Below are 27,910 nucleotides of genomic sequence, written 5' to 3' on the forward strand. Positions count from 1 at the left end.
TCTGACATAGCTCTGATACCTTAAGCATATAATGATTGATAGTGAGTAACAGGATGAAGCTGAGTATTGGTTTAGTTGCCAGCACTCCAGTAACCACATGCCTTTAGAGAAAGCACAGAGTGACATTTGATAGATGAATAAGATCAGCAATGAATGATGGGAATGATGTGTTGTAAACCAGGATACAGCACTGCTGAGATCAAGAGAGGACCAAACAATGCAATTAAATCAGTCCAAAGATGCTGAAGCTTGCATTTTTTGGTTTTGTTTGGTTTTGGGTGAGTTGATGGAAGTATTTTTTTTTTTTTTCCACCAGAACCTCTCATTGCACATCTAGTGTTTATAAACATGAAACACTTCAATGACAAGTAGCAATATCAAAGGATTGTGATAAGGTTTAATTTTATTCTGTATTCTGACTTTTCCTAATTGCTAAAAACTAATGAGGAAAGCTTAGCTTAATTTGCTGAACCACTGAAGTTTAAGCATAATAGATATTAAACAAATATTATAGTACTTCAGTGGTGTTTCTTACCCAAAGTTATAGTGTTAAGAGCCTGAAGGTGCAGTTGCATTTATGAAAAAGTAAAACGAATTAATTGCCTTATTTTGCAAAGATTTAGCTGCATATTTAATTTTCTGCTTTGTCTGCACTGTATTTGTAGGTGTTATATGATTTTATTTTTACAGTGCAATAAAAAGAAGTAAAAGAAAATATGCATAAACAGTGATAAGTTAATAGATGATAATCCTGCCAAAAGAGCAACAACAAAAAAATCTAGGGAATAAAGCAATTAAGACCAGGAAAGGCTATGGAAATCCAGGTGTTTAAGCAGTACCCATTATATAAACAACCTGAGGTATATACCTGAGAAGACTCACTGATACCACATGGAATCTGCCTACCCTGACCTGCTCTTGTTCCTCCATGGTATCATACATCTCCTACTATTAAAAGGCTTAAGCACAGGAGTCTGGTGATTTTGGAACGCGTTGAGTCTTCCATATGTGAAATGCAGAATATATTTGAGTATAAACAGCAGTCAGGTGCCTGGAATTTGTGTTTATCTTGCAGCTCAGCTGCACATTAAAAGATCTTCAGTTTTTTCCTACTGAAGCCTGCTGAGAACAGTAGTCTGCTGACCAAAATCACCCATGCTGTGTTGACATTTGGCAGCGCTGCAGAGCCAGTCCCACGGTAGATAAATTCAGGCTCAAATGCTCTCTGTGGCACAGGTTATGCTTGGCATTCTCCCTGTCCTATCCTGCTCTTCATTCTCCTCCAGAGTCCTGGTGAGTTATCCCAGAGCTAACCTCCAGGATATGCTTGCAGGCAACTAAATGTAGACAGACTGTAAATCTGGTCTCTAGTCTGAGTTGGGAGACACTTCACAGCAGCTGAGATCAAGGAGTCCACTGAAGTAGATGAAGTACAGTGCCAACAAACCAGGCAGTAGAAAAATGCCCTTTGATTCCAATGGACAGTCAAAGAACATTGAGGTCACACAGGATTTCTTTGTTGAACATTCCAAATGTTTGGGGTTTTTTTTGTTCCCCCTTACAAAGTTGCTGCAAGGTTGAAATGCCTGTGAATTGTTGCTAGTTTCTCTATCATAAGGAACTCTTGGCTTCCTGGTGTCCCTAATATACTGTGCAGGCACATTTGTAGTCTCTGTGATGCCAAATAAAATGTAAATAAAAGAAAAAGAAATACTCCCTCAAATAATTTTTAAGCAAAACAAGTATACCTGGCAGTGTAAGCACATTTTGGACAAAGCCTTTTTTTTTTGCCTTAACAAAATTTATCATCTTTTAAGCAATGTATACATGTATTCCTTGGGCCCTTACATTTAACTTTGAGATATGAGAGAGAAACTCAGAAAGGGGGAAAAGAAACACAGCAACAACAACAAAAGAAAAAAAGAATTCCAAAAAAAACCCCAGTGAAACCCAAACCAAAATATTTGTTGAAATTATTTGAGAATTTGTAAATGCAGACAGAAAAAGACCAAGAGAAACTAATCCCAAGAGGAACAAAGGCAGTCCTTCTAGAGCAGGTTTCTGTTAATAAAAATAGTACAGCCGCACTAGAAGGAAAATCGGGGAAAATGCAATCTAAATAAATTAAAGAAGAAAAAAACTTTTTAGAAATCTGTGTTTACTCTGGCACGCGACTGGCCTACACTGCTTTTGACATATTAGGAAGATTCTTGGCTGGAAGCTCCTAAAAGCACTTAAAAAGGCATATGCTTCTTTTCAGAGTATAAGGGGCTTGGAATGCTTTCTTTAAACAGAATTCTTATAAATTTTTTTTTATTTTATTTTTGTGTGCACATTTTGGAACAATTTCCTTAACTCCATTCCTCAGACCATTTGAAATAATTATTTTACTGACTATTTTTGCCAATTGTGTGGCCTTAGCTATCTATATCCCCTTTCCAGAAGATGATTCCAATGCCACCAATTCCAATCTGGTAAGTCCTCGATGGTGTTTTGTTTTGCTGTTTTGAAAGTCCTTTTGAAAAGTAATCATAGAGACTATTGAAGCTGGGGAACATAAATATATCCATCAACTTTGAGAACGTACTAAAAATTGGGTTTGATTGCTGTGTCTTGTTTATTCACCTTAGCACCTGTTACAGATGAGCTGGATTTAGAAAAGAATGTTCCAAAAATTGTGCAGGTGCTGTGTGTGGTGTTTAGGTTAACAAATTTCTGCCTGCTGCAAAAGTGCTTGGTAACTTTTAAACTGCAGGTATTTGGGGAAGAAATCCTTCAATCAGGGATTATATGGTGGTTTTTGTGTTCCAATGTGCTGCTGTGAAATTGATACTGTCCTCCTCTCAGGTGATACCTGAGAGCACAGCTTGATGACTGATTTCTGGGAAGTACATTCATGCTTGCATTTCAGACACGTGTATTTATCTGGTTGAAAAGTGTTTGTGTGATTTTTTTTTTTTTTTTAGTTGTGGTTTTTTTTTTTTTTTTTATTCTTCTCTCATATTGGGGCAATATAGCTTTTCTTCTGTCACCACTGATGCTAGTGTTGGTACTTTGGGATAGAGCTGTCCATATAAAAAGGCAAGAGTGTTTGCTTTTGGCTTAGCATGAAGCCATAGCCAAGAATTTTGTTCAGTAAGGGCAAAACACAAAACAGCTCTGGAACACAGTTCCCTGAATTAGCAGAAAACATTTTTTTTCCTCTCAAGTATGTGAACAAATCTCCTATTTGTCTGGTTGAATCAGGATGAAAACTTACTCCCAGAGTTTAGGAGCTGGGAGGTTATTTCCTGATTAAAATTTATTGAGACTTAAGAAATTTTCGAGCAATAGTGGAGAAAAACAAAAGCCAAACTTCTAAAGTAGCGACCACTGGGATGGTTGACAGACGTTGTAATTCAAAAGATTCATGCTGTTCTTGGAAGTCAGTCATTTGATTAAATATCTTTTGAAGTTTAATAAAACACATTACAAACTTCATGAATTGCTGAAACAGTACTTTTTCGTTTAAAAAAAAGAAAAGGAGGGGGGAGTAAAAAATTTGTAGTTGAATGCATTTGCACTGTAACTCCTTTAAGAAACTTAAAAATAGGAGCAGAAGGTGATAAATGATTGTTAACTAATCTCTATATTCAAAATATACATGAGCTGGTCTTTTTTCTCTTTGGCTGCTCCTTGTTAGCATGACTGAGTGTTTAACAGTGGTGAATTGTGGTATGGATGTTTAAAAAACTTCGGTGTGGCACCTCTCAAAAATTACTGTCTTTAATAAAAAGCAGATTTAATCGATCCTTTGGTGAAAAAGACAGTATGTTCATTGCATGTTCTGACTTTCAAGGCTGAAAGAGGAAAATGAAGCAGATTTGAAGGTCAGAGGATCACAATTTGTCTTGAGTTTAATTGGGTGTGGGTATTTGCCTTAATTCAGTGAGGAGGCTGCTGGCTAATACTGGCTTGGAAGTATGTTCATAGCTGAATGAGGTATATTGAAACTGTTCTACAATCAAGAAACGTGTGCACCTCGCTCTTCTGCATCTGTTTTGCAAGACATCTTTTGCATCATTTGGTCAGTCTATCAGAACACTCATGTTGTTTGTGAGTAGGATTTAAAAAAACCAAGCAAGAATTACCATCTCAGGAAAGTTTGGAAATGTTATAGCCTTGAGGATGAGGAGGCATTGTTAATTTATCTAAATAACTGTTTCACAGAAGTAGAGGGAGAACAAAGTTAAATGAGGAGTCTGCTTGAGTCTACTTTTTGTTCTTTGTGTCTTAATGGAAAAAAAAATTAAAAATGGAAAATGAGATGTTAATGTATCCCATGAGGGGCTTGTATTGGTGCAATCAAGGCTCTCTTCTACACTAGAGATCAAACCCTTGAGCTCTGACTGCTCAGTAGCTTTTGGTCCTGTTATCTCTTGTTAGCCTGTGTTTGTGTTCATTGGGTTTTGTGTGTTTTGTGGGTTTGTTGTTGTTTTCTCAGTGATATAGATGTCTCTTGGCATGGATGTACTGCTGTTGAGAAACACACTTTTGGAGTCATGTGCTGCACTTTGTGAGTGAAGTCCTGAGAAACAGAGAGGGGAAACAGAGGCAAATGGGTGAGATAAGGGTGGGGAAAATGTTAGTTGTGTTTTAGAATGGGATGAAAGAATAGATGAAACTTGGAGTTAAAGGAAAGATATTCCATAAGGCAGGAACTGTACAAGAGTGAGCTTTACTGTGAGAGAGCCAAACTGTACATGGAAGAGACTAGAAAGAAGCTGGGGTTAATAATATGTTTGTGTAAAAGCTCATCTCATTCTCACTTCATCTTTTTCATCTTTCTACCTGTGAGTGTGTATTTCACAGTCGAATTTATTTTGTACCTGTGAAGTCCTTGAGCTCCAAAGGCCTTAATCTGATGCAGGCAATGAGTGTCTGTGTGCACAGAGGTGTGCACTGAGCAGAAGTGTGATCAGATGTGTACAGAATCCTTGTAGGTGCCCAGAAGAAATCATCCCTGTGTGAGAACTCTTGATTCACTTCCATTTTGTAATTTAGTCTTTTTAGGGTTAAAGCTACCGCAGAAACTCCCTCATCCCTGGTTTCCTGAGCCATCCCTAACTTCTTGAGACACGACAAACTTTCTACAGAAAACATGATGGGCAGTAACTGTTCTACAGGGTCTGAAAGTGGCAGTACAACAGTTTTCCAATAAGCTGCCACGTTTCCCTTAGGGACTGAATATTCCTCCTTTAAGGTTTTCTTATAACTTTTCAAACAAGGTGACTGAAGGAAAAATTCAGTCTGTTGTTTTTAACAAGATAATGGAGTAGAGGGTGGTGAGGAAAGAGGAAGGAATTCTGGATTGTGCGAGTGGCTTCTTTCCTTCTCTGTATAAAAGTAAAAAAATGATACCTACATAATGTTTTGATGAATAATTTCTCTGTATGAAGTTCATACCTGTAACCAGCCGTTGGTCAAACAGGGCACACATAGTGCTGCATGCCTTCCACAGAAGTCTTGGAGGCTCATTTACCTGTACAAAACCATCTCTCCATTTTAATAAGCTTTATCTACAAGATGTATTTGCTGTGATGCCACAGTGATGAGCATTGGAACTAACTACAGAAGAGTCCAGTGAAGAATTCCTTCCCTTTGGAAGGAATTGTGAATAGCTGTTATGTATTACAAGTTTAGGCCAAATACCACACGGATATTCTGACTGTTTCTCTGCAATCTGTCTTCCTATAATAATAATTCCTGCAAATCCTCAAGTAGTTTTTATCAAGTCTAGGGATGGTAACTTGGACTGTGAAGCACTTTCATTTTCTAAATGCACATTTATACTAAACCCCAAATTCCACATTTTTATGCTGCCTGCAGTGTCTTTGTCACTGGCTTTAAGAAAAATGCCAGAACAATATAATATACTCATAATAAATGCTTGAGATTGGCTTCAGCAATTTTTATATGTTACTTCTGCAGTGTGTTCCTGGAAAACTATTGAACTTGCACAAGTGGAGGGGAGTCATATTATATGCAAAATTTTTTTGGCATTAATGAAATTGCTGAGACTTTGTTTAAATTTCCTTGTAAAGTAAATTTCTGTGCAAAGAGCCATTGTGTATTAATGCAGTCAGGGAGATTGGAGCTAGTGTGAGGGGAATTAAAGTTAGCCTGCATCAGAGGCTGCAACTGATATGGAGGCTTTTTGCTTTTGTCCATGCAATTATGTATTAGAACAGAGATAACAGAATAAAACTATAGACTGCCTAAGATAGGAAGCTGAGAGGAAAATGCTTCTGTCACTTTACTGGCAACTGCAAATGGCACAAGCCTGGACAATGTCACAGCATGGTGATAACATAATGAGGTTAAGACCAAAGTTTGCAACACGTTCCAGGGAAGGCAGCTCAGTTGGTTGTTTATGCTTTGGATAAAGAGCAGGAGAATATTCCTAGTGTTGTTTTGATAGCTCTGCTTTCCCTTTCTTGTCCTGATTACAGGAAGGAAATCCTGTTGTACACTAGTTAAATTTAAAAAAAGATCTCTCGTGTTTCTATGTCAGCTTATAATGGGGTGTCACCCTCGGACTAATTTGTTAAACCTGAAATAGGACCCTGTGAAAGGAAAGATGGGATTTCTGCTTGCTTGTTAGTGCTTTTGTCAGTTTGTGTCTGCCTACAGAAAGGGGGCTTGCCTTTCAGGAAGGTATGGCTGCTTTATTAACTGGTGATTATGGTACTATCCACTTGAGCTGGTGATTCATGTATTAAAAAAGAAGAAAGTGTCTTTAGATTTTTTTTTTTTTTGCATTTTCAGCAGGCTGACACAATGCATGTGGATGTGACTATCTATTATGTTTCTATATATTGGCATAACAAACTTATGCATTTTTTTGTGTCCAGAATTCTGGAGTCACCAGACTGAACAGCCTCTCAATTTTTGTTGTGCAAAGTCAGAAAGTGTTAGAGAGCAAAGTGTGGGTGAGAGGGTCAGGAAAAGAAAGGGTGGCTTTTCTGCATAAGGGTGAGGAAGAATACTGCACAAAGGCTTTTGGTTCTGTGATGTCATTGCTATCATGCTCCTGTGTGACAGTTTCCAGCTAGTAAGTGAATAATGAGAGATGCTAACATCAGGGGTGAGGTGCAGGGTGGGATAGAGAGCATACCAAGCTAATAAACTCTGATAGGTTTATTACCTTGGGCCTCATGCCAGCACTGCTACAGCTGGGGGAGGTTATAGAACTTGAAAAGTGAGGAATAAGTGACAGAAGCTGGAAGAGGGATGCTGAGGAGTTTGGAATGGGACGGGAGTCAGGATGAGGAGAAGAAAGGACATTTTGCCAAAAAATCCTTTAGGACTTCTTCCAGAAAGATTGTGAATCACTGTGTGATTCTAAGGAAGTTAAATATGATGGAATTTAGGCTCAGCATTTCCCGAAGTTCTCAGAAGTCCTGCCTCTTGCAGAGAGAGGCTGATACTCAGCATGTCCAGGTGTAGTGAAACACAGGGTGGAAGAATAAGCTTTGGGTTTAGAGCAAGACATTCAAGCTGGTCTGCTGGTCGTAGTGTTGGTAAACTGTGTGGCCTTGGATAAATTGCTGTCTCAAGTTTCCCATCACACAGACCATTAGAAGAAATGCTGTAGAAAGACTGTCAAGGAAAGAATAAAATCTGTAGCAATCAGTTCCAAGACAGTGGTCACTAACTGGAAAAATAACGGTAAAAAGTAGCATTTTTTTTTTTTCCTAACACAGTGGTGTAATTTCCTAGGCTTTACGAAGATGGAACTGGTAAAGTGAAGACTGACATCTGTGTTACTAGCAGGACCAAAACTACTGGGTTCCCTGAGTCCTGATCCAATCCCAGCCTTCTACTTCTCTTTATACCAGTGGCCCCAGTGTCCTCAACCAGTCTGTGCTTCTTTTTGTTTGCCACCTCTTTGCCTGCTCTGAGATCTCTCATGTGTGTGTCCCTATTTTTTGTTGCTTTTTAGATTCATTATCTTTGCTTTGCCAAGTAATTTTCCTCCTTCCACTACAGCTTCTACCAGACCTGTCCCCTTTGCTTTTTCTTTTTCCTTCTAACTTCAGTCTCTCTTCCACAGTGGTTTCATATGTTTCCCACCTGTTTCCTCATTTGATCTCAGTGCTATGTTCACTCAGCTTCAGCTTCCTGACCACTTCTCTTATTAATTCTACTCTTAAATTCTTTTCTGCTCCTAAACCTGGTCTCTGTAATCAAGTAATCAATCCCAGTGCACATTCTAGGCTTCTTCTTTCTAGCTCCGTTCTCAACACATTGGTCTCCTAGTCTGAGCCTGTCTCTGGTTTGGCCTTAACTCTTTTGCTTTTGAGATCAGTGTCCTTCCCAATGATGTCTGGATGCCAGTAGTAGAAATACTGAGAGAGCAGCCTCAACTCAAAGCTCAGTTGCTTTATTCCAGCTTGATTCAGAGCAGATGAGAACAGTTATTGTATGGGTCCTTGAAGGCCTCTGTAGCCCTTGCTCAGCTCTGTGGATGTGACTCACATTCTGGTCTGCAGAAGCTGTAAGATCATAGAATCATAGAATGGTTCGGGTTGGAACAGATCTTAAAGATCGTCTCATTCCAACCCCCCTGCCATGGGCTGGGACACCTTCCACTAGACCAGGTTGCTCAAAGCCCCATCCAACCTGGCCTTGAACACTTCCAGGGATGGAGCAGCCAGCAACCTGTTCCAGTGTCTCACCACCCTCACAGTAAAGAATTTTTTCCTAATATCTAATCTAAACCAGTTCTCTGTCAGTTGGAAGCCATTCCCCCTTGTCCTGTTGCTACAGCTCCTGATGAAGAGTCCCTCTCCAGGTGTCTATGAAGTCTCCATTCAACCTTTCCTTCTTTAGGCTGAACAGCCCCAATTTTCTCAGCCTGTATTCATAGGGGAAGTGCTTGATTAGTATTTGTAATGGCAGTTTGGGTTTTAAGTCTCAGCAGGTCTCTGAGGAGCCTGTGCAGAGGGAGGTTTTCAAAAGCCAATTTGGCCACACTTAAGTGGATGGGCAAGGCAAAAGATGCAGCCCTGGCACAAAGGCCTGTATTGTGGTGGTCTATATGAATTGTTGCAAAGAATATGTTCACTAAAGGAAATAGTTGTTCAGTATTTTTTATTAAACTAGGATAAATCAGTGGATATTAATAAACTTTTTTTCATGCCATGCACAAATGTTCAGCCTGAGACAGAAAGCAGCATGGAAAACTCATATTAGCTGGTAAAATCACAATTAAAAGCAATTGAAAACAGTATCTTAATAATTGAAAGGGTTGGGTAGCTTTAACAGAAGTAATACTAGAGTTCACCTCCATGAATATCTTCCATATTAAAACGTAACATGGTGCTTCACTGAAGGAGTGAGATATTGAAAAGTGGCATAATAGGCTTTCAAAATTAAATAATGAATTCTATCTAATGCTGTAATGAAATCAAGTACATTTACATTAGGCAGTATGTAACATAATAAAGAAAAGAGGATTAGGAGACCAAGGGGGAAAAGTAGGTTTCAGATACGATTTGAAAGTGAAATATGTGCTTTTGAGGCAAAATTCAACTATTCAAGAAGGGCTGACCTGGTTTAGAGGAGCTGCAGAGGAAGGACCTTTGTATAAACAGCTCTAAGACTGGTAGAAGAAATGGATACTCATGTTCCTTATAGTAAGACCTTAAGTGTAATTTTTGTGTACGTAGGACTTAAAGAAATAGTAACTTGAAATTTGCAGGTTGCACAGTTCTGTGTAAGTGATTTTGAAATTTTAATTATATATTCTGGTTCTGATTGATGGCAAGTTTATTGGTGTAGTCCAAACATTAAGCCTTTTATCCCATTTCTTTAGACAGCTCTGATTACCATTTTCCCTTTCATTATGTATAGGCTTTCTAAAATCTTTGACTTAACAAGTGTGTTAGATTTTTTTTTAATTTAGGTGGCAATTATCCTTGTTTATCAATCCTCAAGTTCACTGTAGGATTTTTGTGTGTGTGTGCGTTTTGTTTGGGTTTTGTTACTACTTGTTTTACCTGTACAGGAAAGAGGAAAAAAAATGTGGAAGCAGGCCAAATAAGAGTATTTAAGTACTGTTGTTTTCACTGTAGTCTAATTCCTGCCACTGCAAAAGTAACAGTGTCTTTCAAAAGCAGTGGAAATTTCCAAAATACCAGGTAGTTTTTGTATTCTCCTTTTGATACAAGTATCCTTATCATTCTATAAGTCTGTGGGATTCAGACTTCTGTTCGTGAGTTCTTCAAAATCCTTTTAATGACATTAGGAAATAAACATCCAGAAAATCTAGAAATACAATGGAACACATATGACCTTTAGATTCCTTCATGTACAGTTTGTATTATATTACATTCTTGGGTTTTTAGTCAGGCAAACTTCCCACTGACTTCACTGGAGTTCACTTGACTGTCACCCAAATCCAACCACTGATTTAGTGCATGCCATTGAAAAACAATCCTTGGAACACTGGGCTTTGCTGACATCTACAAAACCGTTGACTCTAAAGGCAATGCTCCATGTACTTGTGCAAACTAGAAAAAAAACCCCAACAACTTTTCATAGTTCCCTTAGAAATGAAAGAATGGATGTGCTGCTTGCCAAGGGGCGGAATCGCCGAAAGGCAAGAATATGTTTTGTGTGTTCGTCAGAGTTTTGACGGGCTATTCCTCTCAAGGACAATTCCTATTTTTCCCCATGTTTTCTAACTCTTAAAGCATGAGGGTCTGTATGTCATAGCAGCTCTTCAGTCCTCCTGGCTGAATGACAGTCTGTACTTCCAAGCAAGCTAAGACCACGCGTGAATTTGACCCTTGAGAAATGTGCTGGGCAATTATGATTGAGTTCGCCTACAACCTCGTGGAAGAAAATCTCTTTTCTTCTTGTATGAAAACCATGAAAAGCCTTTACTTAGCAAAGATATTTCTCAGTTAAGATGGTGATGTTGGGAGTTGACCAGTTAGGGAAAGACTTCCAGTAAGCAGCACGAAATTAATGTCTCTTCAGTATGTTGCATTTCTGGTAGATGCTGGGAAGTTGGCATAGTGGATTATGTCCTTAAGATATCCTTAGCTAGTTCTGTTTCAGCTGGACCCTTTTTGGATAACAGTCTTTTTCTAACTTTTTGCTATAACCTTAATGATTTGTGATGATCTGTGGGACACTAAGGAAGGCACATTTTGCTCCACTGAGACATTTTAATGGTGTACAGCTTCAGAGTTTTATACGTGTGTGATATAAATTAATGTCTTGGTGCTCACAATGAGCTTATCCATGGAGACTACTTTAGGCTTGGATGCTGAACAGCTGGCCAAAGGAGCACACCTGCTCTTTGAAAGCTGTTACCCTCCTGAGGTTGCTGCTATACAGTTTCTTTAGAGTCTCTCTAACAGTGGTGTCACCACTTTAGCCCCATGCATTAAATTTGGCAATGGCATGAGCAAGATGCCCAGCTCCCACAGTATAAGCTTTCCAGAATGGAAATGGCATGTATGGATGTGTTGGCAAGCATGCAACTGTTTTTCAGGCTGCCCTCATAAACTTGCACTGATGGAGAATTTGGGGTTTTGGAATTCATCCTCTTCTGCTGGTTTGCTATTGTCTGTTGCTTGTAAAATTTGTATTTAGGTAGCTTATATTAGAAACTGAAGCCAACATCTTTTGCATATGATTATCTTCATCTGGTATGTTGAAATGTTTTTCTAGTTAACAATAAATGTGCTTAATCTTTCACTATTACTCTTTGATCTGAAGCACGATGAATGCTTTTTATGTGGACGTTTTTAAATGTTTTAGTTTTATTACATCCCCTCAAATATAAAACCTCACGCAGAAGCGGGACTTGCATGTAATTTTATTATTATTATTTTTATCCATTGAAAACCACTTACAGTTCTGTTATCCTTGTGTGGCCTTATTGTCTGAGTCACTTTAACACAAGAATCCCTGTTTAGATGAGATTATGCCGCCAAACATGTGGTCACAAAAGATTTTTAAAGATCTAGTTGCATAATTGTTTCACAATCTAAACTTGTATTTAAAAACAAACAAACAGAAAGCTTCTCCTCATTATGGTCGCCAAGATAATGTCTGAATCTGAACAAAAGGCACATCAATGCCCTTCAGGAGTAGTTGGCTGAGATGAAGGACTGCGAGTTGAAATAACATGGAAGAGAATGCACAGCTCCTGTAGCTGTAAACGCTAAATCATAATAATGACAAAGGAAGATCTCAAACACACATGAGATTGGTATCACTGTGGTGACAGGTGTTGGGACATTTAACTGTTAAGGATTGTTTTGCAATCTGTACAAGCACAAGGAAGTCTACTGTTTCTGCTCTTTAAAATCATTGCCATCCTTGCAACAAAGGAAAGGAAACAGGATTTCCAGCTTCCCCACTTCCATTAAATGCCTCAGGTGCCTCCTGAGTCCAAGAAGCTAACTGAGCATTTGCTTGTGCAAATACTGAATAATCATGTGCAGCTATAGGAACTGGAGTGGCACTGTATTTTCATCTGGAGTTTTCTATAAAATCCGGTGCTGTATGTCAAAGTAGGGAGTTAAAAGTTGGCATCTGCAAGTAAGTGTCTGGGCTGGATGTGCAACTGTGGCATGCATCTTGTGTTGCATTGATTTCTACCAGCAAGAATCTGATAAATCTTTAAACCAAACAACTTGTATCCTAATTTTTATAAGTCAATAACCATGATATATTCTTCCCTTATTCAACCTGAACCAAATCTTAGCTGTGAATCAAGTCACTGGCTGATTTACAGCTCCTATCTTTATTTAATGTTTTCATTGTATCTCACTTCTCATTTGACAATTATACAGTTTTTATCCATCTCAGGAGTGTGTGTTATGTTTTCCTCCTGACACAAATAAATTCTTGTTTATAGCGTTTCATACTCCAGCATTACCCTTTACTTACTCAAATTAAATGTTTAACACATTTTACAACAGACTTAAAAATTACATTGCAGTTTCCGCTTCTTGGGGGTTTTTGTTTGTTTGTTTGTTTTTCCCCAGTATTGTATATAAATATTAATGTCCAGATCTACTTTGTCTCCACTTTTCATTGTCCCTATGATAAAACCAGCACTGCTGCTGCTTTGTTTTCCTTTTGACACATCAGGCTGTTGGATGCAAGTATTTGACAGCTCATAGGGGAAAAAGGAAGAAGCAGAAGCAGCAAAGTTGAATGTTTTAGCCTTTCAGAGGCCATGAATATGAGGATGTGTTTGACTATTTCTGATCTTTCTGTACTCAAATCTTATGAAGTGAAAGAAAAAGAGAAGGAAAATATGTATGCTGAAGTGTATTTGTAACTTTCTGAAGGTCTAATTCTGCTAAGTTTTGGACCTGTACTTAGCAGTCGTTGTACAGAGGATTTGACTATATGAAGGACATGGCATTTTAAAGGTATAAAGAGCAGGAGCTAATCTAGGGAAAATGCAATGTGGTATTTTAGAGGAGTAACTGCTGATACAACCTTGGAAGTACTTCTGATAAATAGCTCTTGAAATAAATTCAGTCCTGGCTGACAGTTCCTTTTGGAAATGTTTACCTTTGCTTTCACATTTCAGTATGTATTGAAAAAGGAGACCACAGAGATGTTGATCCCCCTTCCAGAGGAAGAGAGATCACAGCTTGTATTCAAGGGATCACAGCTTGTATTCAAGCTGCTGCTCATGTGTTTCTCTCCTCTGTTCACCTTGGTTACTTCAAGTCATTTTCCACGGTAGACAGGTAACATTGTTGGGCTCTGGTGTGAATCTAAAGGAGTATGTTTAAAACAGTCAGAGTCTTTTGTGGTTCATTCCCTCCTTTCACCATCCAGACCTGAACTGACATGGCTCCCAGCTTGCATGGCCGCTGCTGCTTATTAATAAAACACAAAGAAATGCTTCATTGGATGATAACTTAATAAAATAGACTTTTTTTCCTTTTCTTAATAGAATAATAACTTACCAAGCAGGATTTTTGTATCAGTGGTTCTTCAGTATGCCTTGGGCTTGTTTTTTTTTTTTTTTAATGCTTCTATTGAACTAATACATTGAAGCAGAGCTTATGAAGAGCGTGGCTCCACCTTTGCTAGGATCCACTTCTGAGATCTTCATGTGGGCCAGGGTTATGGACGTTTCTGGGTGATGCTCATATCAACTCATACCCTGAAAGGCTGTGTAATTTCAAAGGCGGGCCTTGTCCCTGTTATTCCCAGTCTTTAACAAAAGCACACACTGGTGCTGACATGGATGTCCAGGGTAACAGGCACCAGGCTGGAGGCTTCCCCTTTGTGTGCAGCCCCAGCAGTAGCTGAGTGTGTGGGAGGAGCGTCTCTTCCTATTCCTTGCACCTTCCCTCCTGTCTCGCTGGGACGTAGCGGGTCCATTGGGCAATCTGTGCAGAAAAGAAGGCTGTTATGCTCTTGGAACAGTGGCAGAGCAGGTAAGGCCTTTCACTGCCCTCCCAAGGGTGACTGTTTGTTGGAGCTTTGATCAGGAGAGTGTTAAAAATTGCCTCTAATCAATGCATGTGCATATATGGGCAGAGAGCTGAGCGCAGCCGAATCCAGTGACAACCTCGGTGCTCTGTGTGCCTCTGGCTACACAAACTGATGTGCCTTCACTGTTCCAGCCCACGAGGCAAACTGGGCTCTGCAGAGCCTTTGACCTTTTGAAAGCATGAAAATCCATAGGGAGCTGAAAATTATTCCTTTTTCATTGAACTGCTTAAAATAAAGTGGCCTATGACCTCTTGAAAGTATGTCTGACCCTGTGGGACTGGGGAGAGACCAAATGAACTAGACCATAGCAGGACCCAGAGGTAAGCACAAACTTACAGTCTGAGGCAAATTCCATAGATCAGACTTTATTGTGAAGTGGGAGGTGATGATTTCAAGCACCCAGTCTTGCTTTCCATTGGTCTTATAAATTAACACAGTAACTTCTCTATCAAGCAAAGAGAAGATGTGTACAGCATATTTATAAGGACAACCTCACTTCTCATTTAAAGCTGCTTAAGAATAATGTAACCTAAAAAAAAATATAGAGGGTTTTTTCCCTCCATACATTCTTCTACTGCTATATGAATTTACACCAAGAATGAAAATGTATTTCCTAACTATGTAAATTCTGACAGATCAGGCTTGAGTCATGGCTTGATTGTCTCTGTTACAAGGACCGTAATTTTTCCTGTTTTCACTATTTCCTGACAATACTTCTTTTTTTTTTTTTTTTTTTAATTCTCCTGAAAGGATGGCCATTGGAGGTAGATAAAGTTTTAAAAATTGCTCTCTCTTAGCACAGCATCAAAGTTAATAGCTCATTGGGCATCCTTTGGAATCTTATTAGCCATGTTACCCAAAGATTTGCCCTGATGCTTGTGTTCAGTTGACCTTGGATGTGATCTGAAAACCACATAGAATAACTGTTATTCTCCAGTATGTACTGACAGTCTGATAAGTTTGACCTGCATTCCCTGACCCCAGACATACACCTTTGTTTTTGATTATGCTGAAACACACTGTTCAATAGTTCCCAATTCTCTGATAAATACACTTAAGCCTGCACTGCTTTAGCAAAATTGGAAACATGCAGGTTGATCTCAGTTGGTAAGTAAGTCTTGCTTGAGCAGCTTGCAAACAACATGTTGTGTTTCTTCTGCTGCTTGGCTACTCCTGTCATGTCTCTCCATCTTCTCTCCATTGTACCTGCTGGAGCCTGTGTTATATACGAGTAATCATGTAGTTATGCTGTTCTGCTATCAGTAAACACATTTTAATTGCACTAGAGAGCAAGAGAGACTGATTGTGAGCTCTGAGTCCGTTGTATTTACTTGCCATATTAAAACCTGTTATTTTAGATACCCTGGTCTAAATCAGAAAAGCGAGAACTGAAAGCTTGCAAGCAAATCCAAATCTTGCTTCTAAGACACAGATAAGAACATACACTCCCTCATCATACAAAAGTGAGTAAAGGGGTGATGATTGTACAGCAAACACTGAGGGGAAAGTGGCTCATAGAATAATGCACAGGAAAAAGCACAGAGTGAATTTTAAAAGCCCTTGTTAGGCCCGGCCAACAAGGATTGTACAACAGTTTGTTCAGACATTTAATGCCAGAAAAAGAAATTGTTCCTGCTTCAGGATTTTTGCCATTTTCTTTACAATAGCAAAATACTGTATACAGACCTAAATGTTTTGGAATCTAATCTTATCATATCCATCAAATGACCATGCTTGAGGTATTTATCGATGAGGCTGGATAAATCCTAGCTGAAGAGAACATCACTTGTCTTGGAGTGAGTAAAATCCTGGGCATGATGCCAGACTCTCAGGGACAGTTTTGCCTTGATGGCATTTAGGGATTTATACTTGTCTTTATTTTCATCACTGAGTGCCAGAGCAGGGAGAAAAGAGGCAGGAGAAAGCAAAAGTACTGTATTCTCACATGGATGTTATTTACTTAAAAATTAAAATCTGCTCATTACCTCATTGTCTTCTGTTAAAAAAAAAGTAGACTCTGTGCTAAACATAAATCAGACACAATACTCCCTCTCAACCTAAATTATTTCTTTTTATGCTGAGATACTCATAATCCTGTGACAGTAGAAGGTAGTTTACACTAAATAATCTTACACTGGACTGCTGATAAATAGGCTGAGTTCTTGGTAGGTTATTTTCTTGCTGCCAGGTGATGTTTTGTTTCAGTGAGCAAAAATTCATTTTCCAGTCTGCTTTCAGTGAATCATAGAGAAGTATATACACTTTAAAGATGGAAAATGACCAAGACATAAGCAGCCTTTTATGACTTTCAGTAAAACCTTTTTGTTTTGATCACTTATTATGAATTTTTCCACTTGGGAGTTGATTGACTGACTTCTGCAAGGAGCAATACTTTCCACCTATTCCCTATAGCCTCACAGGAAAATATCATTCCCAGAGAAAAGTTGAGTCAGGAGACAGAAATGACTCATTCTTTGTACCATTCCCCTCTGACATTACTTCATGAACAATCAAGAGGTTTAGTCTAAAGTATTACTGTTGTATAAGAATGCAGAAAGTTTACATTAACTCTGGGGGAGAATGGAACAAGAACTTGGAAGTAAGGTCCCTTGAGGGTTGATAATTAGACAAACTGCATCAAGCTGAGGAAATCCCCTAAGCTGAAAATAATTGAAGACTGGGAGAAGTATGCAGGAGAGGTACAAGCCCGTCCTGTCATTGGTCTTCCTTTGGGTTTTGACTGTGGTCCCTTCTAGAGGCACAGTACTGAGTCAGATGAACTCTTTTTTTTTGGAGGAGTGGGGGAGTCTGAAGACCAGAACTTTGGGATTCAAAACCCAGAAAGAGTCCAAGATTTTGCTCTATGGTTTTGTGGCCAGCCTTCTGCTGGTGACAGAGGGGAAGGAAAGAAAAGGAAACAATGTACTTGGAGTACATGCCTTCAAAAGAGGTCAGTAGTCTTTGGTAGGGCCATAGGATGGGTTGGGTTGGAAGGGACTTGAAAGATCAGCCAGTTTCAACCTCCCTGCCATGGACAGGGACACCTCCCACCAGACCAGGTTGCTCACAGCCCCATCCAGCCTGGCCTTTTAGTGAATTTGGTTTAACAAATGTAATTGCAACATAATGACAATTGTAAGCTGAAGATTTGTGGCTTGTTATTATAATCAAATCTGAGGAAAGAGGAAGGTTCAAGGTTGTCAGATGAGACGCTCATCCTGAGACAGTAATGTAGGAGCCACAAAACTCAGGCAGACATCTGAAAATGCCCTTCTGTCTCAAATTGCTAATTTTGTTCGTAATAATGTTCAGCTTCATATGTATTGTGGGCTTAGATCTGAATTAATTTTGGAAATGAAATCTGAATGTGACTGATAAAACTATTCACAGCGAATTTTCTACTTTTTCATCCCTTCATGTGGCAGAATTCTTCTCAAGAACATCACTTTAATTTCCTCTTATTGGTTTTTAATTAGACTGGTCATCAAAGTCTTGTAAACCAAAACCACCAGTGATTCCTGGCATGTGATAATGCTGTTCATGCATATATTAACTTGGCATTGCTAACAGCAAAACTAAATTCTGTGCTTTCCTGAATCTTTTAGGATGCTGTCATGCATTGTCCAAAGTACTGAAGGTAAAATGGTCTTCCTTTTAAATAAAGACATATTTACTTTGGGAATTCAGTAATTGTGAAAGAGTATTCAGCAAAAATTCTTCATCTCAGGGTTGTACAAAGAATTAGAAGAGAGGAATTAAGCTGAGATGGTAATCTCAGCTGGAAATTAAGGGGAGGGATATGTTGTTGGTTTGTTCATATATGATTTATCCCTCTATTCAAAACATGGGGGTTTAAATCTGATTTTGTTTTCACATTGTAGTTAAGCAAGAAAAGTTGGAAATCTGTGAAGTGACACTACAAATAGTGCATTAGAGTCTTGGCAGTGTAGGGTCACAAAGAAGCTGACAATTCAGCATCAGACTTGTGATAGTTTTTGCTATATTCATGGTGTCCTTCAGTAGCTTTATTTCAAGGAGCTTTCGGTGGAGAGTCACATACAAGGACTGTGAAGGAGATGGCAGGACCCAAGGCATTTCAACCTCTCTCCAAGGAAAACAGACCTAGCAGCATGGTCTAGATACTGTCCCTATTTTCATCAATTCCCTAGCCAGTTTGAGTCCAGATATAAGTGTCCTAGATATCTGAAAAAATGGATCTCTCTGAGGCCTCAGAAACCTTACTGGAACAGAATCCTCTTAGCCTTTCCAATAAAGTTCCTGACTGGGGAACTTTCTTAGAAGACAGCTTACAGGAACAGGCTGTGCTTACTCCTCACACACGGTATCAACAAGTGCCAGCTCTAGTCACACAGGGGTGTTCTACCCTACTTTAACAGGGTATCTCCTTCCCTTTTAGTCTCCTCACTTTCTCTGTATAGGAAGCACAACACCAATCTGATATTTTTCCAAGGTGGCTTAGCCAGTTTACCAGCTGTGGAGAGACCACACTGCACCCCATAGAAGCCTAGATATGTGAGAATTTTGAGATGGCTGCATTAATTCTTTGTATTAGTAACGAAAGGGAATTTCCCTGGGCTCGGGAACTAGCCTGAGATGAGCTCTGTGGCATCTAGGTCAGTCTCTAGTGTTGTCTGGATTGAAGGTCTGGATTGAAGGTCTGGATGCTGATTCTTTCTGTTGGAAAATATCCTGCTGGTTTTGCATTAGTTTTTGGCATTGCTCAGATTCTCTAGGAAGACAGTTCAGCAAAATTATTCTGGAAGCCAATAAAAATAAGCTGAAAATGGTTTGGTTTTTTTTTTCAGAACACTAATATATCACCAGAATGCCATTAGAATCCATGCATTAGAATCCAGATGTATTTGCAAATCAGAATACTTTTCTCTGTACACAGGCTTCTGTAAAATTTTGCTGTTAAATTTATCTTTTGTTGATAAGGTTTCTTTTATGGGCCGCTAGTGGTTGCTACTGATTTCCTGAGGATGTTAAAATAATCTGGTGCAACCTGGAATTGCAGTTCTGAATTTCTAAGGACAGGCAAGCAGAACTGCTGTTACATAATCTGTGGATGGATCTGCTTGACTTCTGATTGGCCCTTGTGCTCTCTGTATCAGCAGATGTGATTGGCATAGGCCACTCTCTGGATCAGTGAACTTCTCAGAATCTCAGATTTTTTCCTTTTTTTTTTTTTATGGCCTAGAATTCTGACAGAACCTGTCTTGTTATATCATTCCTCATTTCACAACTTTTCTAAGAGTAGAATTGTCATGAAAAAGTAATCATCCAGTCACAACTAATAAGGAAATTAGTAATATTAGTTAGTTGTTTCAGGGCATTTGCTGTCACTTCCTGCATTTGAGTTAGGAACCTGCATTTAGGACAGGCATCAGCTCCCATTTGACACTTACTTCTTAAAGAGAACAATTTTAACAATGTCATGAGAAGGTCACAGAGCCCACATAAGTATCATCTGTGAGGGGTTATAGTATTTTGCACTTGTAAATTATAAGTGCATGTATCATGACAGTGCCTTTGTCATTTTAGTAATAGTTAATATAGTGTTTCTATCAAAAGCAGTTCAGTTCTATTAGAAAACTAATTATACACTTTTGAAAAGACTCTGATGGTACATAGGACAAAGGAGTTATAAAATAGTTATAAAAATCCTTGAGTTGAAACTTTCCGGTAAGTGACTCAAGCTTATAGTCCTAATTCAACCAGCACAAATAAATCCAGTAAAAATATATATGACCTAAATTGTATGAATAACACTACAGGCTCTGAAAAGGCTCTGTGTATTATCACTGATAGTCACTTTTTAAAAGATCACTTTAAAACTGGAAAAGAAAATGTTTCTGTTCCTCTCCAAATTAAATTGTCTTTAGCAGAAAAATAGTCATTAACAACAAAATTATGTGCTTGTTTCTTGAAATAACTTTATTGGGAAAAAGAAGGAAGCTGCATTTAGTAATATTGTTCTGATTTTTTTTAAAGCAGCATTGGACTACATCAAATAACACGAGCAAGATAATGTGTAAATATGGATTTTTGAATTGTTAACAATTGTGAGTTGACTTATTGTTTTTACATTATGTTGATGCTCTCAGAGGTGCTATGTTCCTTCATTACTGACACAAAGGTTTGTGGTACAGTTGGCAAAATACTAGTTCTGACCACAGATCAGTGTTTGGGACAATGTGTCTGTGGTGTGTTTGGGAGGGTGGAGGGGAGTCTGTGGTCGTCGCTGTTCAGGTGAAAGCAGTACAGTAGCAGTCTGCTTCTGACAGGGGTGTCAGGATGGAAGGAGAAGGCTGAATTTCAATGGGCTGGAGCTGATTCTAGAAGCATTTTGTGTATCCTGATGGAAATGTCTTCCATAGGGGTTCAGGTGAAGCTTCTCGTCTCGGGTTTGCTGTCTTGAGTGAGTGCAGCCACACAGCAAAGTAACACTTGAGCAGCACAGAACATTTGCATTTAGCAGCGTGGAGCAGTGCATAGATTGATCTGTGCCATCTATGCCATTAGACTGCAGCAAAATTATTTAAAGAATCAAAGCTGCTAGGAGCCTTAGAGGTAGGCCAGACCCCATTGTGCTAAGCATTATAGAGATTAAAAGATGATTCCTGCCCCAAATCTTTCAGCGCAGTGCTTGGAAGAAGCAATCCTGTGTAACTCAAAAAGTTTTCTCCAGGTGCTTGGTTATTTTTCACGAATGTGAACAGAGAATATGTCTATCAATACAAGCTGTTATCTGAGTGAGTTTATCTGAATATCAAGAGCTGTCTTGATGCCAGAGACATGTATAATAGCAAGTGGCACATATCATAGCGACTTACTGCTTGACGTGTCTATTTTTAAGAATACCTGAGTTTACAGAGCATTTTCAATTTCTTAAGCTGTGCAAATTTACCAAAACCAGAAGGAGGGGGTTTAGGATTACTCTGTCTTATCGCTATATTTGACAGTGTAAAATGTAAATTTTTATTTTTAAGGTATGTTTCCTGACATGGTACAATTGGAAGAAAAATTACCTGTTGCCCCTTGCGTGTCTAGAAGTACGATAAAGTACCACTGCCTCAAAACAAAATATATGAGAATATAAGGATGTCACTGGAATTTTTGTGTGCTTTATAAAGTTAGCTCTGAATTATGATAGATATGTTTTCACCTGTATCTAATGAATGTAAGATAAAAAATGAATTAGAGGAGTACAAAGTAAGTTTAAAGCAAAGTAAACCAAACAAAAATGAAAAACCTATAAACTGTGATTTTACCCTGGCTTTATGGACTCTTTCCCTGGAATAAATGTCATGAGTCTACTATGTTACATTGCTGGCAAGTGTTCATAACCTGTGTATCTAGCCCCATACTGGAAACTGAGGATTAGAATGGAAGAGCATTGCCACTGTAATTACCCAGTCCACTTTCTATACAATTTTTGCTTAGATTTTTTTATTCAGGTTCTCCTTGTGCCCAAACCTCCTTAGATTTTGTGATTTGATGTTTGAGAACTGTCACAACTTAAACTGATCAAGCACCAAGAATCATGGATATAGCCACAGTAGTCTGAAATTAATCTTTGAGTGGCTGCTTTAAGACTGTGGCCAAGGGGTTATGTTTTTCAATTTGCCAAAAGTTTCCAATCTTGTGGTGTGGGAATTAAAAGTAAATCAGGAAAGTGGATTAGGTTGAGAGAAGGAACAATAGGCATCAGGACTCTATTCTCTCATTGCCTTCAGATACTTACAGGTGGATAACAATTCCAGATTGAATGAAGCTAAGTTTTTTAAGAACTGTGGGCTATGATAAATTTGTAACTAGAATTTGGAATGGAATCATCAAGATAAGCTGCATCCATATTTTGTAGCCCTTGCAGTACTGCTTTATCCTCCCTTTCTCAACCTCTGGCAGCAAATGGGATATATACACTTTAAATTTTGCATCCCATTCCTGAAGTCTGAAACTTAGAGGGAGGTTTTTGTTACAGATTTACATGGTATAAGATGTTGATGTAGGACCAGGATGGAGAATGTGAGTTTTCCTCTAGATACAGAGTGATTGAAATAAAATAAAATAACGTAATAATTCAACTTCAGTCATTGCAATGAGTCACTGTCCCAAAGACTTTTTGTTCTGACACAGCAGTGGATTAAGACAGACTCTTCCACAAGTCATTTGGAAGAGCTGTGCAGCTGGCAGAGAAGAGGTGTGAGCATGTCTATCTTCTTGACAGGCCTGACACTCTTCCAGCTACATTAGGTAAAATTAACTGATTGACTGGGGGCAGCTTCTGGTTTGTGCCAGGATAAGGAAGAAGACCTTGAACATGATTTACCTTCATTTTGGTTTTCACAAACTTTTCGTGTGTAATTGTATTAAGGACAAGCATACTTGCTAGCAATACAAGTGCTTTTGTTTTCTTCACATGTAACTGTGTGCAGAAATTTGTGAAATGCTTATAAAGATGTTAAACTGTAAGACTTGTGATAAAACAGTGTGGCAACTGGACTTCAATGCAGGGAAGTAATGATTATCATAGTTTAATTATGCCACATACTTTGACATAAGAGGTTTGCCTGTGGGAATCAGTGAAGTTCCTTGCATCTCTATAATTTCCACATGTTCACAGATTTCTAATCTCATCCAAGAGGATGATGGAGATTTTGTGCTTTCCTGTGAAATTTGAGAACCTGGCCACTACCCAAAATAGGTTATCAGACTAGAACAATTAATTGACTGTACTGGATATTAAATGAGTTCTTAGGATAAGTTCATTATTCTCTTCTCTGATTTCTTATGAATCAAGGTGGTGAAACTTTCCTCCTGTGGTTGACATTCAGTAGGCTGAATATTGTTGCCTTTGATCTGGAATGTCAAAATTTGTATTCTTGATAAACTCTTGGCTGTACATTGGTATTAGGAAGGAATAACATAGCTTATATGTTAGTATAGTAGCTATAGAATAGAATTCTATAGTAGCAATAGAAATATAAGAAGAATATAGATATTATTGCACCATGTGAGGTGCAATCTAAGAGGGATTTTGAACTTCAGGATGGGAACATGGGATTTTAAAAATGAGTGTGCAGTAGTGCTGTAGTGAGCTCTAGAGTGCTTCAGGGGTACGTTGCCATTGCCAGACTGCAAAAGGTATTGGCTTCCTTGTGCACTGTCCTTCCTTGGCTAGGGGACTGCAGTGGTGTCTGAACAGATGAGTGGAAGAGGAAAAGTCATTATAATGCAAAACCTTGTCTGAGGAGGAAAAAATTTTTCCTCGTGCCAGTTTACTCAGATCTAAAAGACATTTTATTCCTTTGTGTTTCTTTTAAAGTCTTACTGAATTATGAATTCCAGTATTGATATAAAAGCTTATATTTACTTAGCCGGGCTTTTCTGCTTCACCTATCGAATTTTCTAGCTGTACCATGGAAAAGAAAAGAAAATACGTCGAATCAACTCTGAAAAACACACTCTCTTAAAAAAACCCCAGTGGTATTTAGTAGTCTTTGTTCTTCATTCTGGTAGAAGCAGCGTGGTCAGCACTTCTGAAAATTAAACCACTGCTGTAGGTGCCGAAGTAGAGGAGTAGAGTGGTAACTTCAAGGAGTTGCTTTACAAACTCTTGCCTTTGGTTGCAAATATGATTGAATACAAGTAATAACAGCAGAAGTAGGGCACATCATGCCAGACTCTAAATAATGAAAAGTCCTGTATGACAAGAGATTAAAATCAATTCAAATATAATTTAAAATTAATTTTTTTCAATATAATAAGTATGTGATTTTTGGAGCACATAAAGGAAGAGGGAGGACTTAAAATTTTGTTGTAGGGGCCAATGGAGGATAATAGGCACAACTTAGGAATACAGAATCCAAGTTATTGCCATATTGAACTGTTTCTAGGTTTGCCTATGAAATCAGACTCTTCTTCCTCCCTGCCTGTGGCAGGAGTGAGCACAGTGCCCCTGTCCTGCAGCTGCTCCAGTCAGTGCAGGTCCCAGGAATGACTGTCCCTCTGCTACTCTCAACTGCCCCATTGCTCCTTTCTGTTCCCTGTGCTAAAACTGCTGCTGTCAGGATCATTACTTAGCCAAAAAACTGGTTGAAGCTGGAGATAGTAGGCTGATAACTGTTTCTTATAATGATGGTATTTTTCACCAGTTTCTAATGGCAGAAATTCATAGACCAGCCCTCTCTGCAGAGGACGAGGAGTAATTCAGCTATTAAGCATGGGAACTCTAATTTATTAGCGGAGCTATTGAAAGTTAGATGGAAAAAAGAAAAGAGAAAACTTAAACTATAAAATTATCCCAGAGAAGGCTGTTTACATGCATTTTGCTACAAGAGTAAGTTGAATAACAAAATAAAGGTACAAAGTTAAACACAATAAATCATAGAGGAGAACTAATTCATTAAAGCCTAAAAAACTTTTAAAAAATGGAAATTCTGTCCAAACACCATTAGTAGATTGGAGCACGTTACAACACAATCTCAAGATAATATTTATTAAAAGATGGTAAGATAAATACAAATAATGAAATGCTCTGAAGATGTGATGTAAGATAACTGATCATTTAAACAGAGACTTCTGCTTCTAGTAGCAGATGACCTAGAGAATTTTTTATTGCAGAAAATATTGTAAAAATTGCTTATTAAAAACATTTTGAATAGAGAAATTTAGTACAGGCTCAAATGAAGATAAAACTTTTGGAATAGGTATGTCTCTTCCATGTATTTGTAGACTGATGTAGTTTGATCTGCTCCTTGACTGGCTCAGGATTATTTGGAGTTTTTTGGACTGGAGTGGTGGCAGTTTGCTGAGTTTTAAAGATTTCTCTTTAAGTACCTATGGTAATAATCAGCTTATAGAGGGAAAATGAAAGCACCAGAATCAAACTATTCTCACAGAAGCAATTTGAACATATGGACAAAAACTGAGAAGTTTGTATCTATGTTTCAAAATCTGGGATGATTTAAGATATTGTTTCCCACCTCTAGATCTAAAGCATGAGGAGAAATCACAGAGAAGGGTGAGGAAACATCAAGCATCCACAAAAATAACTGTGATCAAAGACCTGCACTTGCAAAAAAAAAAAAAAAGAAAGAAAAAAAAAGAAAAAAAAAGTAATCCCCAAACTGTGCAGACTCTAAATTTGAATCTAATTGAAATGACAGAATTGTTTAAAGACCTGAAGTCTGCTTTGAGCCCAGGGGCTGTCTTTGAGTGGGAGATGGGATCACATTACCTCCTAGATTATTCCAGCCGAGATTATTTTACAATTCTTTGACTCTTTCTGATCTTTTTTACAGTAAGCACATTTTACCCTGGACTTGTGCCAGACTCAAAAGGATTGCAGCTCCCCTGGAAATACCTCTTGGTGTGGTACAACTTGCCACACAGAAGTGTCCCTTTTGGGGAACATGCTGCCCGGCAGGGATGACTGGCAGGGATGAGGTTACGATTAGGATTCTCATCCTGATTTATGCTCAGGAGGAGTCTTGAATGCTAATTAATCTTCCTTTATTTGGGAATTGGGTATGATGAGTTGTGTTTGCAACTGTCACTGTGTTCATTTACCTGGGTGTCGTATCTGATTTTGAAGAGTTAGCCGAGATGAAATTATTTTCCTTTTCCGGTCATCTGGGCAAAATTATTTAAAGCAGGGCCTTGGTTTATAATGACACTCTATGTTCATTAGGACAATATCTAAATCTGTTTGAAACTTGGCCAGTAGTAGTCCTCTCTGCATTGCTTGGTGCCTAGCAACCATCATCAGGGCCAGTATTTTCATCCACTTTCCCTTTCAAGTGTTTTCCAGTTTCTTCTAGCTAGGATATGAAATAAAAACAACCTGAGAGACACTTACCTCTGCATGTAATGGCAATAGCTGATTTTATGTACTTCAGGGCAAGCTTCCTGTGGTAGGAAACCCTCCAAATCATTCTTTATTATTCTAATATTATGATTTGGAATCCTTGAATTTAATCTCTTGGAAACCTTTCCCATGCATGTGGTGGGAAGATGCAAGAATTTGCGTGCTCTGTATCACTTAGAAAAAATCACAAGTCATCTGTAGGGAGGAAAAGAAATTAAAAAACAGTGCAAAAGGATCATTTTCCCAAAGTTGTTCTTCATATATATTATCAAGAAGACATGGTCTTGAATGCTTTCTAAATAAGCAGACAGCTTGCAGATGCAAACAGTTTTTCATCTCTGTGCTGCTCAGGCAATAATCCTATTTTCTCAATATTAATAACTGCAGCGGCTTTAGGGGAAAATCTACTCTTGCAGCAGATGTTAAACCAGAACTGCATAGCCTAGACCTGATGTGCAAACTACTTCCTTTCTTCGCCAGGTTGCAATTGGAAGGTGTGTTGTTCCAGTGTCGTCCTTCTTTTTCCCTCTCTAAGGAAGGATGTTGTGCCTGCATTACTTGAGCGGTATCATGAGACTCGTAAATGCATTTGCAAGTGCCATTTGTCCGTTGCATAAGGCTGCTTTCCCCCATCCTGGCTTAGCATGATTATTCCTCTTTTGGCAGTACATAGTAGAAGAAGGAAATAACTACGTTGCTTTCCTTTTGAATCAGAAGGCTTTAAAAGGAACCGTAGACATTTGGAGCGGCACCGTTTGGGTTCTTCAGGTATAACAGCTCAGCTGGAGCTTGCAGTTCCCGTAGGTTCTGCAGAGGCAGTTCGGGCCACGCCGCAGAACTCGCGGTTGGCTTGGACAATAGCAGTGCTTGCTCTAATGAAAACACAATTAAAACCAGGCAGGAGCCTCAGGACTCCTACTATAAGTTATTTAATTACAGCTCATGGACGGCCAGTGAGATGAGATCATTCCTGCCCATATGAGACTCTTATGGCGATGAGTTTATTTCGTGAGGATGAAGCGGTTTACAATAAAAAATCCCAAGCAATCACCAGTCTTTGGAGCTGGATCCTCAGGCTGTGTAAACTGGTGTAACCCCACAGATTTCAATGAGACTGGGTTATGACTGTTTGAAACCAGGACTTTCATGTCAAAAACAAACTTAGCTGTGGTGAGGGCGGGGAACAACCAACAACTATAAGCTCTTCTTCCCTGGGCATTTCCTTATTTTACTGCTTTCCTTCAGTCTTTCCACCTAAATAGTCATCTTTCTTCTTTAACAGTCATACCAAGGAACGAAATCTATTTGTGCAGTTACAGTACATGTTGGGAGACTTCCCTCAGGCACTGGTTGATGTAGCACAAATATAAACTAAGGGCGTATTACTTGAGTCACTTGAGTATCCTGTTTGAGTGAGAAAAGGTCTTCTGCAAGTATTCTTACAGATGGTGACTGAATTTTGCCAAATGGAGGTTTGGGGTTTCT

At 38.7% G+C, this 27,910-nt stretch overlaps 1 protein-coding gene across 1 annotated transcript in view; it reads left to right on the forward strand.

Annotated features, from left to right (window-relative positions):
- Positions 1–27,910, forward strand: part of CACNA1C (calcium voltage-gated channel subunit alpha1 C) — a 439,532-nt gene that overhangs the window by 29,842 nt on the left and 381,780 nt on the right. The window contains exon 3 of the mRNA XM_017804609.1: positions 2,369–2,474. Coding sequence (XP_017660098.1) covers positions 2,369–2,474 — 106 coding nt within the window. The remainder of the gene's footprint in view (positions 1–2,368; positions 2,475–27,910) is intronic.

The sequence above is a fragment of the Lepidothrix coronata genome, unplaced genomic scaffold (genome assembly GCF_001604755.1).
Source record: "Lepidothrix coronata isolate B3197 unplaced genomic scaffold, Lepidothrix_coronata-1.0 Scaffold10, whole genome shotgun sequence".
Lineage (NCBI taxonomy): Eukaryota > Metazoa > Chordata > Aves > Passeriformes > Pipridae > Lepidothrix > Lepidothrix coronata.